The sequence below is a fragment of the Mobula hypostoma genome, unplaced genomic scaffold, assembly GCF_963921235.1.
Source record: "Mobula hypostoma unplaced genomic scaffold, sMobHyp1.1 scaffold_130, whole genome shotgun sequence".
NCBI classification, from domain to species: domain Eukaryota; kingdom Metazoa; phylum Chordata; class Chondrichthyes; order Myliobatiformes; family Myliobatidae; genus Mobula; species Mobula hypostoma.
This window is the reverse complement of record NW_026948240.1, coordinates 117952-142171: the sequence shown is the minus strand read 5'-3', so window position 1 is coordinate 142171 and position 24220 is coordinate 117952. Positions and strand designations below refer to the sequence as shown.

Here is a 24220-nt window from a genome sequence, read left to right as displayed (position 1 = left end):
AATTTGCCTTAAGACAGCAAACACCTCCACCTCTGTAATCTGTACAGGGTCCAGGAAGTTGATGCTGCTTTCCCTCACTTCTATAGACTCTGTGTCCATCTCCTGAGTAAATACGGATGCAGAAAATATCTCCCCCATCTATTTTGTATCCTCATATCGATTACCATTCTGACCTTCCAGAGAATTAATTTTTCCCCTTGCCATCTTTTCACACTTAACATATCTGTAGAATCCATGAGGATCCTCCTTCACCTTGTCTGCTGGGGCAACCTCATGTCTTCTTTGTCTTTCATAAGTGTTCACCTGAATTTCCTGTACTTCATAAGTACCCCATTTGTTCCTATCTGCCCATACCTGGTATGCGCCTCCTTTTTATTGATCTGGGAGATGAAAGCCAAATGGTGGGAGGAGGGGGTAGGGGAGGGTTAAACTAAAGTTGCAGGGGAATGGGGGCCTGAATATCAGAACAGATAGTAGAGGTGTTGTGGAGACAGATGTTGTTCAGTCCTTAGGCAAAGTCAGGAATTAAAAACATTGAGCATGGTGCAGTGAATATGCTCAATCCTGTATATTTCAATACAGGGAGAGCGTAGGAAAGGCGGATGTGTTCAGGGCATGGATCAACACCTGGAATTATGACACTAGGAAATGGCAACTGTGGACTGGGACAGGCTGCTTTATGGCAAAGGTGTGCTTGGTAAATGGGAGGCCTTCAAACCGAAATTTTGAAAGTACAAGGCGGGTATGTGCCTGTCAGAATAAAAAGTAAAGATAGAAACTGTAGGGAACCTTGGTTTTCAAGAGATATTGAGACCCTGGTGAAGCACAAAATGGAGTTGTAGAACAGGGACAGGCAGGTAGGTTCTTATGGAGTTTAAGAAATGCAAGAGAACACATAAGAAATAAATCAGGATGGCTAAAAGGCATGAGATTCCCCTTGCAGGAAAGATGAAGGATAATCCTCAGGGATTCTGGAGATAGATTAAGAGCAAATGGATTGCAATGCACAAAATTGGTCCTCTGGAAGACCGGAATGGCAATCCATGTGTGGAACCAAAGCAGATGGGGGAGATCTGAGTATGGAATGAGCTGCCAGATGAGGTGGTAAATGCGGGTTCTTTTTTAACATTTAAGAATAAATTGGACAGATACGTGGATGGGAGGTGTATGGAGGGATATGGTCCGTGTGCAGGTCAGTGGGACTAGGCAGAAAATGGTTCGGCACAGCCAAGAAGGGCCAAAGGGCCTGTTTCTGTGCTGTAGTTTCTATGGTTCCTTGGTTCTATCTCAAATATATTTTTCATCTCATTTACTCAGGAGATGGACACAGGGTCTATGGGATTGTGGAAAAGCGGTATTAAAATCGTGGACCCTGTACGGATTAAAGAAGAGGAGGTGATTGCCATCCTGAGGCAGATTAGGGTGGATAAATCTCTAGGGCATGACAAGGTGCTCCCTTGGACCCCACGGGAGGCAGTGCAGAAATCGTTGGAGCCCTAGCAGATATAACTAAATCATCCTTAGTGACAGGGGAGTTATCACAGGATTGTAGGATAGCCAAAGTCATTTCGCTCTTCAATAATAGCAGAGAAATCTACAGCATACTCCAGGCCATTCAGCCCACAATGTTCTGCCAACCATATAACTTACTCTAGAAACTGCCTGGAATTTCCCTAGCACATAGACCTCTATTTGACTGAGGTCCGTGCACCTATCTAAGAGACTGTTAAAAGACCCTATTGTATCTGCCTCTACCACTACCGCAGGCAGTGCATCCCACACACCCACCACTCTCTGTGTAAAAAAACTTACCCCTGACATCCCCTCAGTATCTATTTCCAATCGCTTTAAAACTATGCCCCCTCGTGTTAGCCATTTCAACCCTGGGGAAAAGCCTCTGGCTATCCACACGATCAATGCCCTCATCATCTAATACACCTAAAAAAGGCTCCAAACATAAACAAAGAAATTATACATTACTTTGAAGATTTGTCAGAAGCATACAAAATTATGAGGGTATAGATCGGGTAAATGCAAGCAGCTTTTTCCACTGAGGTTGGGTGGGATGACAACCAGAGGTCATGGGTAAGTGGGGAAGGAGAAAATGTAATGGGAACATGTGGAAAAGCTCTTCACTGAAATGGTCGTGAGAGTGTGGAATGAGATGTCAGCACAAGTGGTGAATATGAGCTCGATTTCACAATTAAGAGAAGTTTGATAGGTACCTGGATGGTCGGGGTATGGAGGGAGATGGTCCTGGTGAAGGTAGTTGCATTAGACAGATTAAATGTTTTTTTACCATTGACTAGATGGGTCAAATACCCTGTTTCCGTACCGAACTACTCCATATTTTTATGACAGACAAGCTGGACAAACCTGTTTGGAAGGGAAAAGGTAGGAGTGACAACGAAGCAGCAATGGCTGGAGTTTCTGGGAACAATTCGGGAGCTGAGTGACAGATACATCCCAAAGAAGTGGAAGCATTGGAAATGCAGGAGGACAAAACCGTGGCTGGAATGAGAAGCCAAAGCCAACATAAAAGCAAAAGAAAGGGCAAACAAAAGAGCAAAAGCTATTGGGAAGCTTTTAGAAACCAACAGAAGACGATTAAAAAAAAAGTCAGATGAGATCAGGGGGTGGAATTATGATATTGTAGTCACTAATGAGTCTTGGTAGCACCCAACAGTCTGAGGCATTTAGAAGAACAAAATATCCGGGGCCTCAATATCTCTTGAAAACCAAGGTACAATATGATAATTCCCCGTTCTGAGCTCATCTGGCTTTCCTACGATGCTTCTTGCATTGTGATATACACAGCTCAGCACATTCATCGCCCCATGCTCAACCATTTGATTGCTGACTCTGTCTGAGGTCTGAGCAACATCTGACGGGTGTCAAGAAAACAACCTCCCCTCATTGTCACAAAAACAAAGGAGCTGATTGTGGACGACAGGAGGAATGGAGACAGGCTAACCCCTATTGACATCAATGGATCCGGGGTTGAGAGGGTGAACAGCTTTAAGTTCCTCAGCATAAACATCACCGAGGATCTCACATGGTCTGTACATACCGGCTGTGTTGTGAAAAGAGCACAACAGCAGCTCTTTCACCTCAGACGGTTGAAGAAGTTTGGGATGGGGCCACAAATCCTAAGAACATTCTACAGGGACACAATTGAGAGCATCCTGACTGGCTGCATCATTGCCTGGTATGGGAACTGTACTTCCCTTAATCGCAGGAACCTGCAGAGAGTGGTGCGGACAGCCCAGCGCATCTGTAGATGTGAACTTCCCACTATTCAGGACATTTACAGAGACAGGTGTGTAAAAAGGGCCCAAAGGATATTGGGGACCCAATTCACCACAACCACAAACTGTTCCTGCTGCTACCATCCAGGAAACGGTACCACAGCAAAAGGACCCACAGGCTGCGGGACATCATCTTCCACCAGGCCATCAGACTGATTAATTCATGCTGATATAATTGCATTTCTATGTTATATTGACTGTCCGATGTACAAACTATTTATTATAAATAACTATAAATTACACATTGCACATTAGTCGGAGACATAACGTAAAGATTTCTACTCCTCATGTATATGAAGGATGTATGTAATAAAGTCAATTCAATTCAATTCACCCTCCCCACTATCTGTTCTGTCAGTCTGGCTCCCATTCCCCCTACAACTTATTTTAACCACATCACCCTCTCCCCACACTAGCACTAGCGAGCCTCACCACTGGGATATTAGTCCCCTCACTAACGAATCCCCTCTCACCCCTTTGACTTTCCTCTGTCAGTAATCCCCCCAACAGTTTCTAAAGTGGATCCACCTGTTGTTGTGTGGGATGGACACAAGATTACTCTGCGATGGTTATTTAACCTCATTCCCCTTCCTGATTCTCACCCAGTTTCCAGTATCCTGCACTTGGGTGTAACTCACCTCTCTTCATGTCATATATATCACACCCTCTGACTCCCAGCTGATCCGGAATTCATCCATTTCAAGTTCCAACTCTGTAAAGTGCAGAGTTACAAGCTGCAGCTGGATGTACATCTTGTAGGTGAGGGCATCAGGGACACAGGAGGTCTTCCCACCTTCCCACCAATGTCCCCTCTAATTTGTAATGACCAGCGTATACATAAAGCTTGTACTGTGCATTTTTTTAACTCAGTGACAACATGGGCACAGTGAATTTTAAATAGAGAGCCATTCATTTTAACAGCTAGCAAATCACTGTCAATAAGAACTGTGATCTCCTCTGGGTTTGATCAAGTTCATCTGCACTCTCACACAACCTGTATAGTAGGCCTGTAGCGGGTAATGAAGGATTTTCTCTCCACAGCTGTTCCACACCGTCCATATGTGATTTGCTTGCTAAATGACTCTTAAATTAAAAGGTCAGATTTCCAACTATCACTCCACTTCTTCCCACTTGCAAATTCTCCAGCAACTTTTGCATCACCACAATACACACAGGTAACACCAGTTTCTGTATTGTACATAAATATTTCCCCTGAGCCCTCCCCCAGGTGACTGACGGTGGTGAACTCAGTGATGGCAATGCCAATGAATATGAAGGGAAGGGCAGTAGTCTGTCTCATTGGAGTGTGGCACATTTGTGATGTGAAAGCTACTTGTTGCCCAGGGCAAAGGTGTTTGATATCATTATGTACCCAGAGAGAATGGGACAAAACATGTTCTCACAGGTAGAAAAGTCCAGAACAAGAGGGGGTAGAACAAGCAACAGACACAAAATGCTGGAGGAACTCAGCAGGCCAGGCAGCATCTATGGAAAAGAGTACTAATGCTGAGTTCCTCCAGCAATTTGTGTGTGTTGCTTGGATTTCCAGCATCTGCAGATTTTCTCTTGTTTGTGACTGGAGGCAGAACAAAGGTGATTTTCTCAACAGCTGATGTAAAAGATTTTGTTCCCTTTCTCCGAGTTCCCGATCCTTGCATTTAGACAGCTGGAGCTCAGCTCTGTCTGAGAGATCCATCGGTTCCCATTCCCTCATCAGCCGGAAGCTCCCCGGGGCCCGTGTACGGATGGTGGGGCTGAGAGAGAGGGAAGAGAGCAGGACTGTCCCGGGATTGCGGGTCACGGAGTCCGGAGTCACAGCAATTGTCCCGAAGTCGGTGTTGAAAAATAATCGCCCGCAAATTTCCTCTTACCTGTACCGATCCTCCTGAGGCCCTCTGTATGCTGTGCGCATGCGTGAATTCGACGTCATCAATCCAGACGCCTGCGCATTTGATCGGCGCTTCAGCGGCAGCGAAACTTTAGACGCAGAGTTTTATGGGTAATCACGGTGCCATTAACAGTTTCTGCAAACACCGGTTTCATGTCCATATCTCAGTTTTTTTGTGTGTATAGAAAATTCAGCAGCTGTTTTAACGCAGAAAGCGGCTGCCATAAGCAATATAGTCAATATCAACGTGTATCTAATGCCAAAGTACAATCCTCTTACAAATACAGATATGAAACACAAGAGATTCTGCAGTTGCTGGAAATACAGAGACGCACACACACAAAATGCTGGAGGAACTCTGCAGTTCAGGCAGCAGCTAAGCAGAGGAGTACACAGTCTAGGCATGCTGAAGGGGCTCGGCCTAAATGTTGTCTATTTATTCTCTCCACATTTGCTGCCTGATCTGTTGATTTCCACCAGTAATTTGAAAAAAATAACCAACTTTTTTTCGATCAAGCAGTTTCCAAATGTTTCTGATCTTTCACTTGTTGCCACATCATGCTGGTCTCATTTCTCTTCCTCCTCGTAAACTCCAGACCCCATCTCTCTCTTGAGACCCAGAGCCCTGAATCAGGCTGGCAACCCTTTGGTTTCTGACTCTGCACACTCGCTGGTCTGCTGCCAAACTTTAGAGGTACATTGCAACAACCCATCTGTCTGAAGCACAGTCCTTTGAAATGAGTGAAAATGACCCAAACATTGAAAACAGCAGGGAAGAAAGAGTTTAACCAACTTCGTCCTGAGCCCTGGGGAAAATCAAAACCACAGTGAGCTCATCGTCTTATGCAGACTGGAGAAAATGATGCAGGAAATTCATGCAGGTGTATAGGATGATTAGAGGCATTGGTCGTGTGGATAGTCAAAGGCTTTTTCCCAGGGCTGAAACGGCCAACATGAGGGGGCATAGGGTTAAGGTGATTGGAAGGAGGTACAGAGGAGATGTCAGAGCTAAGTTTTTTTTTAAACAAAGAGTAGTGTCTGTGTGGAATGCACTGCCAGCGACGTGGCAGAGGCGGATAAAATTGGGTCTTTTAAGAGACTCTTAGATAGGTACATGGAGATTAGGAAAATGCAGGGCTATACGGTAGGGTAATTCGCGGCAGTTTCAGAGTAAGTTACCCACAACCTCGGGCCAAATTGTCTGTAATGTGCTGTAGATTTCTATGAAGTTTATGAAATTCAAGGGAAGTCTCCTATCCCACGCAGTGGTGACTGGCTGCAATCTGTCATCACAGGGAGGGTGAGAGGGGAACGGCAAGGATAGATTTTCATATACTGATATGGAACAAAAACATGGGCAGGGACCAGACGGGCTGAGTGGCCTCTCTGGTGTACATTGTGAGTGTGGTAGAGACAGTAAGTACCTGAGACACGGGATTTGATATAGAACTGATTTATCTTTCAAAGATCCACAATATTAAACATCAGTCTAGTTTAAGGCTAACATCAGCAGAACAGATTCCTCCAATGCTCAGTGACCAGGGTTCAGTCCTGGGTGCGATGAGCAGCCGCAAGAACTGCAGAATCTGTCAGTAACAATCCCTCATGAACCTGCAGCTGCCTGCAGTCACCGTGATTTAACACAGAGCTAATTTGACCTTCCTCCCTGATGTGAAGTTGCTGGTGTTGCAGCAGCTGGGATGATTGAGTAAATCTCTTTACTCACTCCGGACAGAAATGTGGTCTCTATTTATTGTGAACTCACCGGAGCATCACAAGGTGGGTTAACTGAATGAGTCTCTTCGCACACACGGAGCAGGTGACCGGCCGCTTCCCAGTGAGAAGCTGTTGGTGTATCTGGGATGTCCCACTGAATCCCTTCCAAAATGAGAGCCAGTGAATGACGTCACACTGCTATCAACGTCATGGCAATGTATCCAATCAGATCACGGACATGGACACGTGACCGGGCTCTCCTTGTAGCGAGTGGGGCGCTGTCTTCTCCAGCATCTCCGTCTCCACATTCAAGGATCGGCGGCATTCAAGCGCTGGTGAACTGACAGATACAGCGGGACTAACGTGCTGTTGTGTTTGAGATTCCCATACACAAATCCTTTGCCTTTTCTACCTGTTAATAGTTTACAAAGCACGTCAAGTGGGTGAAGGACATTTCAGCTGGGATAATTTTAGTCTCCTGGTGACGTCTAATAGAAACTCTGTCACAGCTCAAAACAGTTTGGAGGAACAACACCTCATCCTCTAACTGGCCACAGTTCAGGCATTCCTGCACAATATCAAACTCTCCGCAAAACAAAGGAAAAAAACATCAAACACCAAATGTGCACTGAGAGAAATATCGAGCAAACAACTACAGTGCACGAGCGTGCACGGCCACGAGACAGTCGTCACTGTTGTCTCGGTTCAGCGCAGAGACGAGTAAACCGGGGAGGGGTTCAGGGGAGCGAGGGAGTGACGGGCGCGCTGACATGTGGCGGGAGGGGAGGGGATGACGGAGAGCGGGAACTGTATAGAGGAGTGAGGGGTTGTCGGAGACGGCGTGGGCGTACGGGAGGAGGGGTGCCGGAGGAGGGGGGGGTTGTTTGTAGGGATGGGAGGGTGCGACAGATACGCTAAAGTGTATAGCGAGTGGAGGGGTGACCGAGGCTCTGAACTGGAAACGGGGGAGAGGAGTTCACAGAGGCTGATTGCGGCGCAGGGCAGGTAGGGGTGACGGAGTTGGGGAGGGCTGTGGAGGCGGGTGGAGGTATGCGAAGTGGTGTACCGTTGGTAGAAATGGTGGAGAGGGGCGAAGGAATGTCCATCTCTCACCGATTTTCCTCCCCTCTCTAGAGGTCGATAAAGGATACACACACAAGTACTTCCAACCTGAAATGTTTGTTGCGCTTTGTAGAGACCCGCTGCTGACTCGCATTGAAAGGAAACGACATGGGGATCGATTGTCTACTTCAATAACTCTACATCGTATCCAAGAGAATCCTCCGCAGTAATGTGCATATCCGCGATGTGAGGTGGGTCCTTACCTTCCAGGATCATCCACCCGGCTTCTTCAATGCTGTAATAACTTTTATCACTGGCTTTCTGGGACATTGTTTGTGGTTAGAGAGAACACAAATGCATTGCTGAAGTCCCCAGTAGTGTCATCTGCTGGATCTCTCAATAATTTGCAGTGTAGCCCCCCAGGCTCTGGAAGATTATCCACCTTAACGCTCTTTAAGAGACAGGGCACGATCTCCTTATTGGCGCAGTACAAATTTAAAAGGCATTTTCGATACGTACAGGATACTGAAAGTTTAGTCACAGACTTTTCCAGTCGGGAAAATACCCTTCAGCCCAGGTGCCAAAGCGATTGAGATGTACATTCAAGGTGATTCCTTCTTCAGGGGAGATGGGTCAGACGTAGGCAGACGAAACGAGTTTAGGTCGTCACCTGGTCCACACAGAAGAGCTGGGCTGAAGGGCCCGTGTGAACGTTAAAAGGGAAGGATCTCGTCCGAAATATCAAATCTATATATCTCAATAAATCCTGGCTGACCTGCTAAGCTTCTTGACATCCACCGAGATGCAACACAAAGCGTGATAGGAAGTCATTCCTGCCTGTGGCCATCAAACTTTACAGCTCCTCCCTTGGAGGGTCAGACACCCTGAGCCAATAGGCTGGTCCTGGACTTATTTCCTGCATAAATAATTTACATACTACTATTTAACTATTTATGGTTTTAGTACTATTTATTATTTATGGTGCAACTGTAACGAAAACTAATTTCCCCCGGGATCAGTAAAGTATGACTATGACTATGGCTATGACTATGACTATTGTGCATTCTGTTCTGGTTAGCATTCGGCAGAAAAGATGTTTTGTGCTGGAAGACTGCAGAGGAGATTCACCGTGATTGCTGGGTAGATGTCATGGGGTGAGATCGGGTTGTGTTGATGTCTGGTGTTAATCTACAGAGGGACCTCGGGATCCAGTTCACAGCTCCCTGACAGTGGCTGCACAGGATAACGGGATGGTAAAGAAGGCGTACGGCCTGTTTGCTTTCAGTAGTCGCGGCACTGAGTTCCAGTGTCAGGTTGTTATGTTGCAGTTTTATGAATCATTCCTTGAACCGCATCTGGCCTGTCAGAGGAAAATGAGGATGCTTTGGACGGTGAGTAGAAGCTGCCTGGATAAGGGGAGACTGGGCAACCTAGGGATGTTTTCTCCGGAGTAGCGGACGCTGAGAAAGGCCACACAGAAGAGTCTGGGAATATGGGATGCACAGACAGAGTGGACAGACGGCATCTATTTTCCCTGAAGGAAGAAATGTCTATTGTCAGAGGGCATGCAGTTAAAGTGAAAGGGGGAAACCACATCACATGCAAGAGAAAACCTTCCGATGCTGGAAATCCAAAACAACACACACACAGTGCTGGAGGGACTCAACAGGCCGGGTAGCATCTATCGAAAAAACAGTGCAGTCGACGTTTCTGGTCGAGACTCTTTTACTCCTTTTCCGCACTATTTATTTATTTATTTGTTTATTTGTTTGTTTATTTATTATTTTTTTTTTTAATTTCGTGTCATTTAGTACCATTTCCGTCCACTCCTGCTGTAACGCTGACTCAGAATGTTTAAAGGAGATGTTCTTTACAAGTTGTTTTTTTCATTCTCATCGTGGCGGGTGTCTGGAAGGATTGCCGAATGTGATGGTGGAGGCCGATTCGATGGAGGTTATCAGATACCACATGAAAGTGTAATAATGGAAGGATGTGCACCTTGTGTAGGCAGAAGGAACTGGTGTAGTTAGTCATGAAATTGTCAGTTCGGTTGGTTCAGAGTAACGCACTGGGCAGGAGGGCCTGTTCCCGTTCTGTACTTTTCCATGCAGGCGACACCACGGCTGTGCGGCGCGTGGCCAGGTGGTTCGGGCGTTGGGCTCACCACCTGATGGTCGTGGGTTCGAGTCTCGGCCAAGGCAGCGTGTTGTGTCTTTGAGCAAGGCACTTAACCACACACCGCTCCAGTTCACCCAGCTGAGAATGGGTACCGGCAAATGCTGGGGGTTAACCTCGCGATAGACTGGTGTCCTATCCAGGGGGTGGGGGGGGAGTACTCGTACTCTCAGTCGCTTCACGCCACAGAAACCGGCATAAGCACCGGCCTGACGGGGCACAGGGTTCGGGATAGACCTTAATTTTAACTTTTAACACCACAGCTGGAGTACTCTACATCTCTGGTCGCCCGACTCTGGCAGGACGTGATTAATCTAGAAAGGCGCAGAAATAATTCACGAATTTGGTTGCCGGGACCGGAGGACCCGAGTCAAAAGGAGACTGTACAGTGACTGTGCAATGATCCCAACACCGGGGTTGATGCAACACCGATTCTGCCCTCCGCCACCACAGGCCTGGCTGGCAGATTCAATTGTAGGTGATGTTAATGGTGGCAAATGGCACAACTGGTCCGTGATTGAAGCGGCGTGATGTAATTCACAAACACCGTCATTGAGTTGTTGTGTTCGCAATAAAAGGTGGTGCGTGACGTAATGACCAGAGTGAAAGGGGATTACTACAAAATCTTGCGAACTCGCAGTATATGTGCTCTGATCTCAAAATTTGTACCCGCCCCTGCAGACCTACAGTAGTGATTGCAAAATTAAGAAAAATGCATGTGAATTGCCTCCCTTCCCTGAACTCCAGTCGCACAGTGACTGTGGGTAGAACTTACCAACAGGATGGGTCACTGTAGTGGAGCTGTATTATAGACTCCAGTAGTCAGCGGGAACCTGAACTCTCATTGTCCAACTTCCCTGAACCTTTGGCAACTTTAATCGTTTCCATCTGGTTGCCTCTCAATGTCCGAAGTTCCAAGCAATAAATACCCAGGCTGGACAAACTCTTCCGATAACTCAGACACCCTAGTCATGGCATATTCCTCGAAAATATTTTCTGCCGCTTCCAGTTTAACCACGTTCCGCTCTTTCCCAGTCTCTCTCTCTCTCACACACACACACACACACACACATATATATATATAGACACTACAATATCGCACTTCTCCAAATCTCACCAACATCACACGTGCTCCGCTCTCGTTTCATCACAAGAATGTAAGGGGAATAGTTTTTTTGGTTTCCTCGTAATGGAAGTAAAGGTCTCTACTTTTTATTAAGCACATAACACGAACGGGGCATGTTTTATTCGCAAAATCTTACGAACTCACGGTAAATGTTCGCTGATCCCGGAATTTATACTCGCCCCTTCAATCCCGCAATCGTTTTGTTCCCATTAAGAGGTGGTGCCTGACATAATGACGAGACTGTAAGAGGGTTGATATTCTTTTCCTCGTTATTCAGCTGAAGGTTTGAAACTTTTACAAAGCCATTAAAACGACTCGGGCGCGTTTTATTCACAAAATACTGCGAACTCATAGTAAATGTGCACTGATACCGCTAATGGGACCCAGCATTGCAGCCACCGAAAATGCTCTCTGTAAATACCTTCCTCAATAAAGACAAGTCTTTCCCATACACCTTACTCTCAAAGTCCTGCCGAAATCTGGAAGGTAGAAAAGTCTGTGATACATCATTATAATTTAAACCTCTGGTTTTCCTACCGTAGGCCTCAACAGCAGCTCTGCTCATCAGCTGAATTGCTGAAACACTCTTATCGTGGAGAGCTGTCAACATGTCTCCATTGTTTACTAAACTCAGCACCATCATCAGGCTTATGGGAACCATGTATACATTATGGAAGAGACCAAACAATCCGTTCATCAAATTTCTCCGACTTATCTCCATAATATTACACTGAATTAGCTTGCAGGTGCTGAAGTGTCCAAACAAAATTCCACAGAGTAGCACATCCTTGCTCGGCAGGCCTTTGTCCCGCAAGCAGGGTCAAAGGTCGCGCAACCAATCCAAACTTTTCCAGCACTTTATCCAAAAGTCCAGGAACAGCACTTTTCCCATTATTTTCAGCAACACTGACCTCACCAGAACCCACTTCTTCACCAGCCTTTAAACCACGGTCTAATACAAGTAACTGAGAATCCTCACATTCCACCGGTACCAAGGTTAACCCCTTATTCACTGAACTAAGATCATCTGACACACAAAACCTGCATTCCTTTTCAACCAAGTCAGGCACCTCAGATTTTAACTGAGCTTTAACATAAGGTTCAGAACCCTGTGAATTCACAGGTACTTCCACAACCTGAACACATTAAATCGGGACAGCTGCCTCTTCTGGGCTGTCATCATTTGTCCCAGTTTCAAATTCAAGGTCACCCCGAACCTCCCAGCTATTCTCTGGCAAATTCTTTTTGGGAGTAAACTCAACCTCGTGGGTTAAAACTTCTTTGTCTGCTTTCTTATCAAACCCCTGCAGGGTAGCGGCATCCTCTGCATCAGGGTATGCCCTTACATCATCAAGAACACAACTTTTCAATTCATCACACAAAACAAGCCCTTCCGAGCTGTAAAAATCATCAGGGTCCAACACTAAACCTCTTTGCTGCAACTTCCCTATCTTTCCAGCTTGAACCGCTTCTGCTTGTCGTCTGCCACCTGATCTTCACATTGCCATATCTCCATCTCGGCTGTCTCTGTCTTTCTGCCTCTTCTCTCTGTTTTCCTACCCTTCTCTCTGTCTTGCTGCCTCTTGTCTACATCTTGCTGCCTTTCTAGCCTCTCTCAAGCCGTTTTAATTTCAATTCATGCTCCATTCTTAATTTTTCCAACAGAAGCTGAAGCTCATCCTCAATACTAACATCCATTTCTGCTGCATTTCCACACAACCAAATCAAACGGGATTTTCCCCAATCAATTCAAACAAGCCTCCCAACCAATTTTGTTCATAACACTGATGCAGGCCCCAATTTTGTAAGAGGTCCAGGGTTCATATCCCGGACGAGCCCCAATTTTGTATACGTAGCCCGTGACGGGAATAAAGAACCAGCAGAGATGGAAAACACTTTGAAGTCCAGTATTGCTATAAACTAATAATATTTATTAGTAACTACACAATACAATAATATAAATGTAGATAAATCAAACAGGTTAGTAATGATTACATAAAAGTAAGTGTGGAATATATATGTATAAAAAACCAAGCTTCTTTAAGTCTAGGGGTAAAAAGATACAGTCTTACGATGATAAGTAAAGTTCAGTTCAGTTCAGTTCGTGGTATTGAGTTGAGTAGTGATGGAGAGAGAGGGAGACAGAGATTTGAGTCTTCAGGTGAGCTGATGCCGTTGATCTTCTCGTTGTCCTTTGAAATCCTTTAAAAGTCACCGACTGTGACTTTAACAAAGGGGACCGGTTTTCTATGGTGGAGCTATCCCTCAGGCAAGGGTGGACACATGGACAACTCCCCACCAGTCAACCCTTTTCCTCTTTCCACTGCAAGAGCGATGGATCGATCTGCCTGATCGATCCTCCAAAACCCACTTTCCCTGCGGGCACAACAATGCTCATTCAGTGTCCAAACATGTGTCTGAGGTCTATCATCTGACCTATTTTATCTTCCCGTGCTGAGCGTCAACTATCATTCAAATAACTCTTCCATTCTCTCCCTGTGAAAGAAATCCAAGCAGGCAAAAATCCTTGAAGAAAGTGTCAACAACCTGCCAAAAATATGACATCAAGTGTCCATTAAATAATACCGCCTTTGGTTACAATTGCAACTTACGAGCTGCTCGGTGCTTTCTCCAACTCAGCGGAATGCCTAAAGTTAACGAGTTCTTTCTCGTGCCTTAAAGTGACAGTCCCACAGTTAGTCTTTGTCTCTCTCTCTTTCAAAACAAGCTATCGATGTTAAATAACTCTCTCTCTTTTCAAAAGCACAGTTAATAGGGGTAATCGAGCACAGTTCATAGGGGTAATTCAGGACCCCGTCACACAGGGTACTGATTTGTAACAGGGGACACATCATGCGGCATCCATCCAAACGAGATTTCTGAAGTTGGGCCGGGCTGGGGGGCTATCACCCCCTATATTACGCTGCCAGCCGAAGCGCGGGTTAGATAAGGTTAGATGACTGAATGAATCGCTTCCCACATTCACAGCAGGTGAACAACCTCTCCCCAGTGTGAATTCAATGATGCACATTTGGTTGATATGGCTGACAGAATCTCTTCCCAGAGTCTGAGCAGGTGATCAGCCTCTACCCATTGTGAACTTGCTGGTGTCTCTGCAGTTGAGATGACCAAGTGAATCCCTTCCCACAGTCTGAGCAGGTGAATGGCCTCTCCCCAGTGTGAACTCGCTGATGTCTCTGTAGGTGGAATGAGCAAGTGAATCCCTCCCCACACACAGAGCAGGTGAATGGCCTCTCCCCAGTGTGAACACGCTGATGTAACTTCAGATGAGATGACTGTGTGAATCCTTTCCCACACTCTGAGCAGTTGAATGGCCTCTCCCCAGTATGAACATGCTGATGTCTCTGTAGGTGGAATAAGCAAGTGAATCCCTTCCCACAGTCTGAGCAGGTGAACGGCCTCTCCCCAGTGTGAACTCGCTGATGTACCTTCAGTTCAGATGACTGAGTGAATCCCTCCCCACACACAGAGCAGGTGAACGGCCTCTCCCCAGTGTGAACTCTCTGATGTACTTTCAGTTGAGATGATCGAGTGAATCCCTTCCCACAGTCTGAACAGGTGAATGGCCTCTCCCCAGTGTGAACTCGCTGATGTACTTTCAGTTGAGATGACCGAGTGAATCCCTTCCCGCAGTCTGAACAGGTGAATGGCCACTCCCCAGTGTGAACTGACATGTGTACCAGTAGGCTGGATGACTGAGTGAATCCCTTCCCACAGTCTGAACAGGTGAACGGCTTCTCCCCAGTGTGAACTGACATGTGTACCAGTAGGCTGGATGACCGAGTGAATCCCTTCCCGCAGTCTGAACAGGTGAATGGCCTCTCCCCAGTGTGAACTCGCTGATGTACTTTCAGTTGAGATGACTGAGTGAATCCCTTCCCGCAGTCTGAACAGATGAATGGCCACTCCCCAGTGTGAACTGACATGTGTACCAGTAGGCCGGATGACTGAGTGAATCCCTTCCCACAGTCTGAACAGGTGAACGGCTTCTCCCCAGTGTGAACTGACATGTGTACCAGTAGGCTGGATGACCGAGGGAATCCCTTCCTGCAGTCTGAGCAGGTGAACGGCCTCTCCCCAGTGTGAACTCTCTGATGTACCTTCAGTTGAGATGACTGAGTGAATCCCTTCCCACAGACTGAGCAAGTGAACGGCCTCTCTCCAGTGTGAACTCGCTGATGTACCTTCAGTTTAGATGAGCAAGTGAATCCCTTCCCACAATCTGAACAGGTGAATGGCCTCTCCCCAGTGTGAAGTCGCTGATGTACTTTCAGTTGGGATGATGTAGTGAATCCCTTCCCACAGTCTGAGCAGGTGAACGGCCTCTCTCCAGTGTGAACTCGCTGATGCACCTTCAGTTGAGATGAGCAAGTGAATCCTTTCCCACAGACTGAGCAGGTGAACGGCCTCTCCTCAGTGTGAACTGACTTGTGTATTAGCAGTTCGGATGACACAGTGAATCCCCTTCCACATTCTGAGCAGGTGAACGGCCTCTCCCCAGTGTGAACTGACTTGTGTACCAGCAGTTGGGATGACCGAGTGAATCCCCTTCCACATTCTGAGCAGGTGAACGGCCTCTCCCCAGTGTGAACTCGCTGATGTACTTTGAGTTCAGATGATGTAGTGAATCCCTTCCCACAGACTGAGCAGGTGAATGGCCTCTCCCCAGTGTGAAGTCGTTGATGTAACTTCAGTTTAGATGACCGAGTGAATCCCTTCCCACAGTCTGAGCAGGTGAATGGCCTCTCCCCAGTGTGAACTCTCTGATGCACCTTCAGATGAGATGACTGAGTGAATCCGTTCCCACAGTCTGAGCAGGTGAACGGCCTCTCCCCAGTGTGAACTCGCTGATGTACCTTCAGTTGAGATGATCCAGTGAATCCCTTCCCACAGTCTGAGCAGGTGAACGGCTTCTCCCCAGTGTGAAATCGCTGATGTACCTTCAGTTGAGATGATCCAGTGAATCCCTTCCCACAGTCTGAGCAGGTGAACGGCCTCTCCCCAGTGTGAACTCTCTGATGCACCTTCAGTTGAGATGTGCATGTGAATCCCTTCCCACAGTCTGAGCAGGTGAACGGCCTCTCCCCAGTGTGAACTCTCTGATGCACCTTCAGTTGAGATGAGTATGTGAATCCCTTCCCACAGACTGAGCAGGTGAACGGCCTCTCCCCAGTGTGAACTCGCTGATGTACCTTCAGTTTAGATGAGCAAGTGAATCCCTTCCCACAATCTGAGCAGCTGAATGGCCTCTCCCCAGTGTGAACTCGCTGATGTACCTTCAGTTTAAATGAGCAAGTGAATCCCTTCCCACAATCTGAGCAGGTGAATGGCCTCTCCCCAGTGTGAACTCGCTGATGCACCTTCAGTTGAGATGAGCAAGTGAATCCCTTCCCACAGACTGAGCAGGTGAATGGTCTCTCCCCAGAGTGAACTGACTGGTGTGTCAGCAGATCGGTTGACCAAGTGAATCCCTTCCCACAGTCTGAGCAGATGAATGGCCTCTCCCCAGTGTGAACTCGCTGATGTACCTTCAGTTTAGATGAGCAAGTGAATCCCTTCCCGCAGTCTGAGCAGGTGAACGGTCTCTCCCCAGTGTGAACTCGCTGGTGTGTCAGCAGATGGTATGACTGAGTGAATCCTTTCCCACATTCCGAGCAGATGAATGGCCTCTCTCCAGTGTGAACTCGCTGATGTACCTTCAATTTAGATGAGCGAGTGAATCCCTTCCCGCAGTCCGAGCAGGTGAACGGCTGCTCCCCGGTGTGAACTCGCTGGTGAGACATTAGGTCAGATGATCGAGTGAATTCTTCCCAACAAGTTCAGCAGACAACCAGCCCCTGCCCAGGGTGAACTGACTGGTGTGTCCACAGATGGAAAGACCGACTCAATCCCTTCTCACACACAGAACAGGTGAATGGCCTTGTCCCGGTGTGAACTTGATGACGTACCTTCAGTTGAGATGACCGATTGAATTCATTCCCACTGTATGATCAGATGAATGGATTCCCCCCTGTGTAAAATGACGGGTATGCCAATCGGTCTGATGATCCAGAGAAGCACTCCCCATCGTCTGAGCAGGAGGGATGATTGAGTGGATGCCTTGTTTCACTTCTTCCACTGTATGGTGCAACTGTAACGAAAACCATTTTCCCCCGGGATCAATAAAGTATGACTATGACTATTAAATATCTGGACAGAGACAGCAAAACTGGCGTGTTCTGTTCGAGATTCCAGTAGACAAATTCCTTGTCATTTTTAACCTGTAAAAAGATTTACAAAATCCATCAATCAGTGTTGGAAAACCTTTCAGATGAGGTCACTTGAGTTGTTAAAGTGTATTCTCGCATCACACTATTACAGTGAAGTTCAACCCAAGTTGGAGAGAGAAATCATCTTCTAACTGGGCACAGAGCTGGGATCTGGAATGACCATCAAATTCTCTGATGCTCTTCCTGTCTCTATAAGAATGGGGCATTTCTGCCATCTCCAATCTGTGACCTGACTCAGTTTGACTCTCTCCATTGGTATTATTCCCTGTTCCCACTGAGCTGCATGGGTTCCTGGCCCCACAGTAACTGGAACACTCTCACACAAATAGCCGGCAGTGCATTCCACGCACCCACCACTCTCTGTGTAAAATACTTACCCCTGACATCCCCTCGGTATCTATTTCCAAGCACCTAAAACTATGCCCTCTCGTGTTAGCCATTTCAGCCCTGGGAAAAAACCTCTGGCTAGCCACATGATCAATGCCCCTCATCATCTTATACATCTAAAAAAGTCTCTAAACATAAACAAGGAAAGTACACATTGCTTTGAGGATGTGAAAGAAGTATACAAAATTATGAGGGTATAAACAGGGTAAATGCAAGCAGCTTTTCCCACTGAGGTTGGGTGGGATGACAACCAGAGGTCATGGGTAAGTGGGGAAGGTGAAAATTAAACAGAAACATTTGGAAAGGCTCTTTACTGAAATGGTCGTGAGAGTGTCAGCACAAGTGGTGAATATGAGCTCGTTTTCACCATGTAAAAGAAGTCTGGATGGGAGCCTGGATGGTAGGGGTGTGGAGGGCGATGGTCCCAGTGCAGGTAGTTGCATTAGAGAGCTTAAATATTTTTTTCAGCATTGACTAGATGGGCCAAATAGCCTGTTTCCATACTGAACTTACCCATGTTTCTATGACAGAGAAGCTGGTCAAACTTGTCTGGAAGGGAAAAGGTAGGAGTGACAACGGAGCAGCGATGGCTGGAGTTTCTGGGAGCAATTCGGGAGCTGAGTGATCGATACATCCCAAAGAAGTGGAAGCATTGGAAAGGCAGGAGAACACAACTGTGGTTGAAATGAGAAGCCAAAGCCAATATAAAATCCAAACAGAGGGCAAACAAAAGGGGAAAAACTATTGGGAAGCTTTTTGAAACCTGCAGAAGATGACTAAAATAAAAAGTCGAATGAGCTCGGGGTGTGGAATTATGATATTGTAGTCATTAATGAGTCTTGGCAGCACCCAACAGTCTGAGGCATTCAGAGGAACAAAATATCCAGGGCCTCAATATCTCTTGAAACCCAAGGTTCCCTGCACCAGTTACCTTTCAACTTTTATTTTGGCAGGCACATACAAACTCTACACCCTCAAAATTTCACTTCTGAAGTCCTCCCACTTACCAAGTACTCCTTTGCCAGAAAACGCCTTTCCCAAACCACACTTGTCAGATCCTTTCTGATACCATCAAAATTGACCTTTCTTCAACTTAGAATCTCAACCTGTGGTCCAGACCTCCCTTTTGCCATATTTACTTTGAATCTCATGGCATTATGATCACTAATTTCTGTCACCAGCCCTGGATCATTTCCTAACAGCTTATTGCACACTTCTACATCAGGAATTCTATGTACTGATTCAGGTCACATTTAACAAACTCTACCCCATCTAGTCCTTTTACAGTATGGGAGTCCCAGTCACTATATGGAAAGTTAAAATCACTCACTGAATCAACCTTTGTTTCTTGGCATGGTCTGTGATCTCTCTACAAATTTGTTCCTCTAAATCCCTCAGACAGTTGGGTGCAACCATGTCCCAATAATGGCTACAGTATCATAATTCCTGTCCTGAGCTCACCTGGCTTTCCTATGATGCTTCTTGCATTGTGATATACACAGCTCAGCACATTCACACCATGCTCAACTATTTGATCGCTGACTATCTGAGGTCTGAACAACATCTGACTGGTGTCAAGAAAACAAACTCTCCCTCATTGTCACAAAAACAAAGGGGCTGATTGTGGATGACAGGAGGAATTGAGACATGCTAACCCCTATTGACATCAATTGATCACGGTGAACAGCTTTAAATTCCTTGGCATAAACATTACCAAGGATCTCACATTGTCTGAAATTGTCTCACATTGGCAGAAATATTTAAAATGTCGCTGTCTACGGGTGAAGTGCCGGAGGTTTGGAGAGTGGCTCATGTTGTTCCATTGTTTAAAAAAGGATTGAAAAGTAATTCGGGAAATTATAGGCCAGTGAGTTTAACGTCAGTAGTAGGTAAGTTATTGGAGGGAGTACTAAGAGACAGAATCTACAAGCATTTGGATAGACAGGGGCTTATTAGGGAGAGTCAACATGGCTTTGTGCGTGGTAGGTCATGTTTGACCAATCTGTTAGAGTTTTTCGAGGAGGTTACCAGGAAAGTGGATGAAGGGAAGGCAGTCAATATTGTCTACATGGACTGCAGTAAGGCCTTTGACAAGGTCCCGCATGGGAGGTTAGTTAGGAAAATTCAGTCGCTAGGTATACATGGAGAGGTGGTAAATTGGATTAGACATTGGCTCGATGGAAGAAGCCACAGAGTGGTGGTAGAGAATTGCTTCTCTGAGTGGAGGCCTGTGACTAGTGGTGTGCCACAGGGATCAGCGCTGGGTCCATTGTTATTTGTCATCTATATCAATGATCTGGATGATAATGTGGTAAATTGGATCAGCAAGTTTGCTGATGATACAAAGATTGGAGGTGTAGTAGACAGTGAGGAAGGTTTTCAGAGCCTGCAGAGGGACTTGGACCATCTGAAAAAATGGGCTGAAAAATGGCAGATGGAGTTTAATACTGAGAAGTGTGAGGTATTGCACATTGGAAGGACAAACCAACGTAGAACATACAGGGTTAATGGTAAGGCACTGAGGAGTGCAGTGGAACAGAGGGATCTGGGAATACAGATACAAAATTCCCTAAAAGTGTCGTCACAGGTAGATAGGGTCGTAAAGAGAGCTTTTGGTACATTGGCCTTTATTAATCAAAGTATTGAGTATAAGAGCTGGAATGTTATGATGAGGTTGTATAAGGCATTGGTGAGGCCGAATCTGGAGTATTGTGTTCAGTTTTGGTCACCAAATTACAGGAAGAATATAAATAAGGTTGAAAGAGTGCAGAGAAGGTTTACAAGGATGTTGCTGGGACTTGAAAAACTCAGTTACAGAGAAAGGTTGAATAGGTTAGGACTTTATTCCCTGGAGCGTAGAAGAATGAGGGGAGATTTGATAGAGGTATATAAAATTATGATGGGTATAGATAGAGTGAATGCAAGCAGGCTTTTTCCACTGAGGCAAGGGGAGAAAAAAACCAGAGGACATGGGTTAAGGGTGAAAGGGGAAAGTTTAATGGGAACATGAGGGAGGGCTTCTTCACACAGAGAGTGGTGGGAGTATGGAATGAGCTGCCAGATGAGGTGGTAAATGCGGGTTCTTTTTTAACATTTAAGAATAAATTGGACAGATACATGGATGGGAGGTGTATGGAGGGATATGATCTGTGTGCAGGTCAGTGGAACTAGGCAGAAAATGGTTCGGCACACCAAGAAGGGCCAAAAGGCCTGTTTCTGTGCTGTAGTTTCTATCTATACCAGCTGTGTTGTGAAAAAAGCACCTCTTTCAGCTCAAACGGTTGAAGAAGTTTGGGATGGGCCCCAAATCCTAAGAACTTTCTGCAGGGACACAATTGAGAGCATCCTGACCGGCTGCATCACTGCCTGGTATGGGAACTGTACTTCCCTTAATCACAGGAACCTGCAGAGAGTGGTGCTGACAGCCCAGCGCATCTGTAGATGTGAACTTCCCACTATTCAGGACATTTACAGAGACAGGTGTGTAAAAAGGGCCCAAAGGATATTGGGGACCCAATTCACCACAACCACAAACTGTTCCTGCTGCTACCATCCAGGAAACTGTACCAGAGCAAAAGGACCAACAGGCTCCGGGACATCATCTTCTACCAGGCCATCAGACTGATTAATTCATGCTGAATTAATCGGGGACACTGGATGTCTTCGCACCTTCTGACCAAAGTCCCCTAATTTGTAACAGTTTCTAAAGTGGATCCACCTGTTGTTGTGTGGGATGGACACAAGATTACTCTGCGATGGTTATTTAACCTCATTCCCCTTCCTGACTCTCACCCAGTTTCCTGTGTCCTGCACCTTGGGTGTAACTCACCTCTCTTCATGTCATATCTATCACCTCCTCCAGCTCCTGGATGATCCAGAATTCTTCCATTTCATGTTCCAACTCCTTAAAGTGCAGGGTTACAAGCTGCAGCTGGATGTACATCTTGTACGTGAGGGCATCGGGGACACTAGATGTCTTCCCACCTTCCCACCTATGTCCCCTCTAATTTGTAATGACCAGCGTGCACATAAAGCTTTTTTTTACTCAGTGACAACATGGGCAGAGTGAACTTTAGAGAGCCATTCCGTCCATATCTGATTTGCTTGCTAAATGATGCTTTAAAAACTCAGATTTCAAGCTATCACTCCACTTCTTCCCACTTTCAAATTCTCCAGCAACTTTTACATCACCACAATACACACAGGTAACACCAGTTTCTGTATTGTACATAAATATTTCCCCTGAACCCTCCCCCAGGTGACTGATGGTGGTGAACTCAGTGATGGCAATGCCAATGAATATGAAGTATTATGTCTTATTGGAGTCTGGCAGATTTGTGATGTGAAAGCTACTTGTTGCCCAGGGCAAAGGTGTTTGATATCATTATGTACCCAGAGAGAATGGGACAAAACATGTTCTCACGGGTAGAAAAGTCCAGAACAAGAGGGGGTAGAACAAGCAACAGACACAAAATGCTGGAGGAACTCAGCAGGCCAGGCAGCATCTATGGAAAAGAGTACTAATGCTGAGTTCCTCCAGCAATTTGTGTGTGTTGCTTGGATTTCCAGCATCTGCAGATTTGCTCTTGTTTGTGACTGGAGGCAGAACAAAGGTGATTTTCTCAACAGCTGATGTAAAAGATTTTGTTCCCTTTCTCCGAGTTCCCGATCCTTGCATTTAGACAGCTGGAGCTCAGCTCTGTCTGAGAGATCCATCGGTTCCCATTCCCTCATCAGCCGGAAGCTCCCCGGGGCCCGTGTACGGATGGTGGGGCTGAGAGAGAGGGAAGAGAGCAGGACTGTCCCGGGATTGCGGGTCACGGAGTCCGGAGCTCACAGCAACTACCCGAAGTCGGTGTTGAAAACGCCCGCCCGGTGAGACCCCCAACCCGGAGATCCCTTCTTACCTCAACCGATCATCCGGGGCCTTTTGTGCACCGCGCGCTGGTGAGCTCGAGCTTGGTCGGTTTAACGGCTGGGCTACTCATCACGTGACCAGTCCCTCCCCCACCGCTGTCAACAGAGGAGTCACGCGCTGCGCTATTCCCACTGGTGCGAAGCGATGTCAATCACTGCTTCCAACCAATAGAGAAGGCGGACCAGCCGAGAGGGCGTTACCCCCGCTGACACCGTCTCCCGAACTTTCCGTCACGGCGGGACAACCGTCAAAGTAAATGTCCGCTTTCTGATTTATTTCCATTTCCCTCCGAGGGAAGTTGGGGCGTTTGTGAAGCGTCTCCTGCGGCCGGAGTCTGATGTGTCGCTGAGAGGTAGGAGGAGACCGCTCGGCCCGTCGGTTTGATGCCGGTTCCCCGGGGAGGGAGAGGGGGATTTTATTGAAAGGATGAAGACGGTGAGAGAGGGGGCGGACAGGATGTTTGTCCCGGTGGGGACAGGAGGGGCTCATCTGTGGAAATGTCTGAGCCCACGGTGGTGGCGAGCAGAGGGATTCACCACATTGGGGGGCAAACACCGGCAGACTGTTGCCCTGCAAGCGGGGCCAATGGTCCGGGCAAAGTGACAATTATTTGTGTTTTGTTGAGACTGTACCTGGAATATGGTGTAAAATCCCGCTCCCCACACTAACACGGGTCATACAGACCAAAGAACAAACTGCCGGAGGAACTCAGTGGGTCGGGCAGCATCTGTGGAGGGAAATGGACCGTCAACATTTCGGGCCGAGACCCTCCCTCTGGACTGAGAGTGGACGGGAAATAGTCAGAGAAAAGAGGTGAGGGGTGGGGATGGGGCAAGAGCTGGGGAGTGAGAGGTGGATCCAGGTGAGGGGGGAGGTGGGAAGGTGGAAATAGTGACGGGGGTGGGAGGTGAGTGATTGGGGCAACACGGGGCTGCAGAAGATGGAAATTAATTCCATAGAGGATTAACAAAGAGGTTAGAGAGTATTTGTTATGGAGAGTGCAATGAAGATTCACCAGACTGATCCCTGGAGTGGTGGGGTCATCATATGAAGAAAGATCAAATGTGATAACCCTTTCATTTAGAGAATCGAGGACTGAGAGGTGAACACATTGAAATACACAACATCATTACCGGCTGAACCAGGGATCCCAGTCTCTGAAAAAGGGGGTGGACTTTCCGGGAAATGTCTCCATTCTGAGGGTGGTGAATGTCTGTAAATCCCCACCACAGAGGGGGTTAAAATCTATTGCTATGAATTAGGTTCCATTGCTGCTGCAGAGACAAGGAATTACATGACATCTGCCGGTGCTATTAAACCTGATTCTGATCATTGGTATGGGAGACCCAC

The 24220-nt window shown here is 46.7% G+C and overlaps 1 protein-coding gene across 2 annotated transcripts in view; it reads right to left on the bottom strand.

Annotated features, from left to right (window-relative positions):
- LOC134342142 (zinc finger protein 271-like) overlaps nucleotides 1-22925 on the bottom strand; it is a 30839-nt gene extending 7914 nt beyond the window's left edge. Inside the window, exons 1-3 of one of the 2 annotated variants that reach the window (XM_063040110.1) lie at nucleotides 22860-22925; nucleotides 14573-17556; nucleotides 13516-13533 (exon numbers count right to left, since the gene is read on the bottom strand). In XM_063040110.1, coding sequence (XP_062896180.1) covers nucleotides 13516-13533; nucleotides 14573-17079 — 2525 coding nt within the window. In that variant the 5' untranslated portion in view covers nucleotides 17080-17556; nucleotides 22860-22925. Of the gene's footprint in view, nucleotides 1-5179; nucleotides 5218-13515; nucleotides 13534-14572; nucleotides 17557-22859 lie in introns of those variants that run through there. The other variant, XM_063040109.1, reaches the window with a different exon arrangement.
- Between the last annotated feature and the right edge of the window lie 1295 nt (nucleotides 22926-24220).